The following is a 4,817-nucleotide window of genomic DNA, read 5'->3' as shown; positions in this document are numbered from 1 at the left end:
CTTTAGTACTTCTTAAAGGGATAGTTCACCCAAAAATGAATATTCTGTCATTAATTACTCGCCCTCATGTCGTTCCAAACCCGTAGGAGCTTGGTTCATCTTCAGAACACAAATGAAGATATTTCTGGTGAAATCCGAGCGCTCTCTGAGCCTCCATAGACAGCAAGCATCCGAACACCATCACGACTCAGAAACGTAGCATCGGTAAAATAATCCGTGTGTCATCAGCGGCTCAACTGTAATATTATAAAGCTACGAGAATACTTTGTGTGCGCAAAGAAAACTAAAATAACGACTTTATTCAACAATTCGTCTCCTCCGCGTCACTCTATATTTTGGAGAGTATCACATACGTACATTGGATACATTGTTTACGTCGTTGACGCTTTGATCTGAACGTAAACAATGTATCCGCGTACATGTGTAGGTTGTTAAGAAAACTAAAATAACGACTTTATTCAACAATTCGTCTCCTCCGCGTCACTCTATATTTTGTAGAGTATCACATACGTAAACAACCTACACATGTACGCGGATACATTGTTTACGTTCAGATCAAAGCGTCAACGACGTAAACAATGTATCCAATGTACGTATGTGATACTCTCCAAAATATAGAGTGACGCGGAGGAGACGAATTGTTGAATAAAGTCGTTATTTTAGTTTTCTTTGCGCACACAAAGTATTCTCGTAGCTTTATAATATTACAGTTGAGCCGCTGATGACACATGGATTATTTTACCGATGCTACGTTTCTGAGTCGTGATGGTGTTCGGATGCTTGCTGTCTATGGAGGCTCAGAGAGCGCTCGGATTTCACCAGAAATATCTTCATTTGTGTTCTGAAGATGAACCAAGCTCCTACGGGTTTGGGACGACATGAGGGCGAGTAATTAATGACAGAATATTTGGGTGAACTATCTCTTTAAGAAGTACTAAAGAATCACTTTTAGTGTGTTAAGCACAAAGTTAGTACGTGATACCAGAGCACATTAAGTACATGATGGAAGTGCGCTTTCTTTAACCCGGGTGAGTCCTGTAGTCTGTTTCTGGTGGAGCTCCTGGAGAATCAGCAGGGTTCTGCTCGCTCGATCTGATTGGTTTCTGTGGTTCTCGTATGAATCCGAATCGACTGCTTTTGGAGCGCCGTCTCGCTTTGTTAATGTTCTGTGAGGCCGGTGATGTTCACGCTTTTTTTCAAAATTTGAACCGGAGCCAGTGCTTGAACAAACCTGATTTAAAACACACAATGAGACCGCGAAAGCATGTCGCCACCTACAGGCGAGCATCGTGAAGGTGAATCTTCTGTATAATTTACCGTAGCTGCTCTGAAATTGAGCCTTTTCTCAATTAAATGAGTTTGGAATTATTTTCAAATGATAGAATTTACTTTCATACCAAAGATTATTGGTTCGTTTGGACTCTTGTGTTTTTTTAAAGATATTTAAATGTCTTCAAATGGAGCCGGTCTCAGTTCTCGCACGTTTCTGCGTTTAAACGCTCGGATGGAGACACGGCGCGTGGGCCTCCGGGATCTTAATGCTTTCGTTTACGTTTGTGAACACACGCGTGCTCGAGAACTTCTCAGAAGGGGTCTAGTTTTCTTTCAAAAAAGAGCAAAGAAATGGCAGGATGGAGAGTTCTTTTGTATACTATTCTATTTATTTATTGGTGGGTTTGATATTTATTGTGACTTTCCTGGTTTGAGGCGCTTGGGTAATTCTGCATCTTCTCTTTCCTGCGAAGCGTCCTTCTCGGAGCGACTCCGGGAGCCTGGTCCTCAGGTAGATGACCTCTGGTCAGATCGCTCAGGTGCTGTAGAGAACTGAGACTCAGACGTCCTCTGCTTGCAAGTTTTGCACATGAATTTCTGAGTTAAATTGCAATCCAGCACGGAACAGACCGAATGAAACGAGGAGGAGTCTTGCCTTTTTTTTTTAAGCAAATGCATATGAGATATTTTTGAAAAGAAAAAAAATATTTGCATTATATGAAAAATGAGTCATTAGTGAGGTTTGTAACTATAGCTTTAGCCGGCTTCATTCGCTGCGGGAGCTTTGGGCGAGCTGTAATCTATCCGAGACGCTGGCGATCGATTATGGGATGCGTTTCGTTTCGTCTGGTGTGTGTTACTGTTCGTCTGACTGCAGGGAAGCTACCCAAAGAGGTTTATTTGCACTAAAACGGGATCTTCGTGTTGTGAAATATTAGTCTCCACTTATGATTGTAAATCCTCAATTCCTTCAAAAACTCTTTGCGTCTTGAATATTAAGTACTTTGCAGAAGTTCTGATTTTTTTCCTTTTTTTATGTAAAAAGGTCAAGCTGCCTTAGTTTGTTTTCTTTTTTTGCAACTATTCTCAGGAAATGTTGAGCCATGCACTAAGTGGATATGCAAAATATGAATTTATTGTAAATATTTGTGCTTGGAAATATGAACGCCCTGTTATTACGTAGTTTCTTTACACCTGTCTCTTAAAAATGAGTTGTTTATGCATTGAATCCGAGTTGTTTTATATCAAAAGCAAAGGTTTGATTGTGTTTGGGGTGAAAGCCTTTAATCAGGGACATGTGTTCTTCAGCGATGGCAAATCATTTCGCATATTGTACAAATAAAGAGCAAATAAACAAAGATTTCTGTATGAACTGACTGCTGGAGCGAGAGTGGTGTTTTTATCTTTTGTGGTGAATGTGCGTCTGCCGGTGACGTCACCGCGGTCATTAATATTCATGACCGACGGCTTTTGATTGGATTCCACGAGAACTCTTGGATTAATATCAAAGTATCGAAGACATTGCGTAGGTGAGTGCTAAACACAATTATTTTTGTCAGAACGGTCAACAATAGAGCCTAATATTCCATAATAACCTACAATACAGTAATGCTGCTTAATAAAAAAAAAGAGCAAAAAGCATCACAAGCAGACAGATTAATGAGCAGTTTTAAAACGAGCCTTTTTTTTTAGAAAGATTAGGTTAAGGTTTTAGCTCCATCTGCTGGAGACACGTGCTCAAACATCGAGGAAACAACAGAGAGATGTTAATTGTATTTATAATGTAACTAATAATATAAATACGCATTCGTTTTTGTTTTTATTAAACTTCAATAAACACAGTCAAAGTACGGTTAGGACTACAATAATACACATGAAAACACACACACAAAATAATATACACAGAATATCGCAGTGCGTTTGACGACGTTTGTGAGGGGTTTTGCAATGAGACTCTGCGCATGCGCGACGGTAGCGGAAGTGACGCAGCTTGCTGTGTTCCGTTGGCTGGTCTGTGTGTTGGAGCGTCAGAAGCGGATCGGTTCGGTTTGGCTCGGTTCGTCGCAGTCAGAAGCATCAACTCCACGCATCAGATGTCGTTCGGTGTCCCGCACAGCGGCGGGTAAGTTCAGTGTGCGTTCGGTCGCGCTCTGCGGCGGGAAACGCGTCTGACGCGCCGGTAATGGCGGACGTTACATAACAACAACAACAACAACAGCAGCAGAAACAGCGATTTAACCAGATATCAGATCACCACACCTCATATAAACCGCGTCGGACCCGTGTTTACGACAGTACCATGGTAATACCGCGATGTCTGGACGTGATCGTGGAAACCGTTCCGTATAATAATGCCATACATAGATTTTCTTGATCAATTAACTACATTAAACCAACATTTGGTGTGAGCATCTTTGTGTTTAAAGCAGCTTTAGCTCTCGGCGCACTTGAGCAGAGTTTCTCAGGAGGCTTCTAGAAGCGTCAGTTCTTCTGGATCGAGTCTGTCTCAGTGTGTTGTGTTTCTTCATGTGACTCCAGACAGACTGATGAGGATCAGATCAGAGCTCTGCAGCACTAACATCTCACTGCGTTATTACAGTTAACTGATATTTGCTCCTGACACACTACAGCAGAAGATAGAAATAACGGACTTAACACCAGTTCTAGCTGCTGAGAATACTAGTGTTCTGAGAGGTTTGCACAGTACTACACACACACACACATGTAAAGTATTTACATTATTCATGTCAGATATATTTCTGGTGAGGTGGTTTGTTATTTTAAATAAACTGCTTTCAATGAATCTGTCAAAGTGTTTCACATCATCTGAATCTGAATCTTCCTCTCTATCGCTGATGAGGAGGCTATGGAAGTTGATTCATTCACGGTGAGATGGGTTTGTTTGGTTCTGATGATGATTTACAGCTCAATGAAGGGAGCTAACACACTGTCTGTTAGATTGAGGTGAATGTGTTGACCAGATAGATGATGATGATGAAAGTTAATGTGTGGTTGTGTTTGTCAGCCGGCGCAGTAAATGGGACCAGGCCGGTCCGGGGTCGTCTGGAGCTGATGGAGGTTCTGCTCCGACCGGAGCTCTGGACGCTGCTGCCGCCGTCGCTGCCAAGATCAACGCCATGCTGGTGGCCAAAGGCAAACTCAAGCCGTCTCAGATCAGCAGCGCTGCTGCCACTGATAAAGTCAGTTTCATGTGTAATACACTACAGAAGTCTGCATTCATTTTATTGAACTCACACTCACTCACGCACTCACACACTCACACACACACACTCACACACACTCTCACACACACACACACACACTTACTCACACACAGACTCACTCACTCACACACACACACACTCACACAGACACACTCACACACACACACACACTCTCTCACAAGCCGTCTCAGATCAGCAGCGCTGCTGCCACTGATAAAGTCAGTTTCATGTGTAATACACTACAGAAGTCTGCATTCATTTTATTGAACTCACACTCACTCACTCACTCACACACTCACACACACACACTCACACACACAC

General features: G+C 42.2%; 1 protein-coding gene across 1 annotated transcript in view; it reads left to right on the top strand.

Annotated features, from left to right (window-relative positions):
* The first annotated feature begins 3,237 nt into the window (after positions 1-3,237).
* Positions 3,238-4,817, top strand: part of LOC107565361 (UPF0469 protein KIAA0907 homolog) — a 23,109-nt gene continuing 21,529 nt past the window's right edge. Inside the window, exons 1-2 of the mRNA XM_016250576.1 lie at positions 3,238-3,394; positions 4,298-4,472. Coding sequence (XP_016106062.1) covers positions 3,366-3,394; positions 4,298-4,472 — 204 coding nt within the window. The 5' untranslated portion in view covers positions 3,238-3,365. The remainder of the gene's footprint in view (positions 3,395-4,297; positions 4,473-4,817) is intronic.

Source organism: Sinocyclocheilus grahami, unplaced genomic scaffold (genome assembly GCF_001515645.1).
Source record: "Sinocyclocheilus grahami isolate Dianchi unplaced genomic scaffold, SAMN03320097.WGS_v1.1 scaffold996.1, whole genome shotgun sequence".
Lineage (NCBI taxonomy): Eukaryota > Metazoa > Chordata > Actinopteri > Cypriniformes > Cyprinidae > Sinocyclocheilus > Sinocyclocheilus grahami.
The sequence above is the reverse complement of the archived record's forward strand: the minus strand, read 5'-3'. Positions and strand labels throughout refer to the sequence as shown.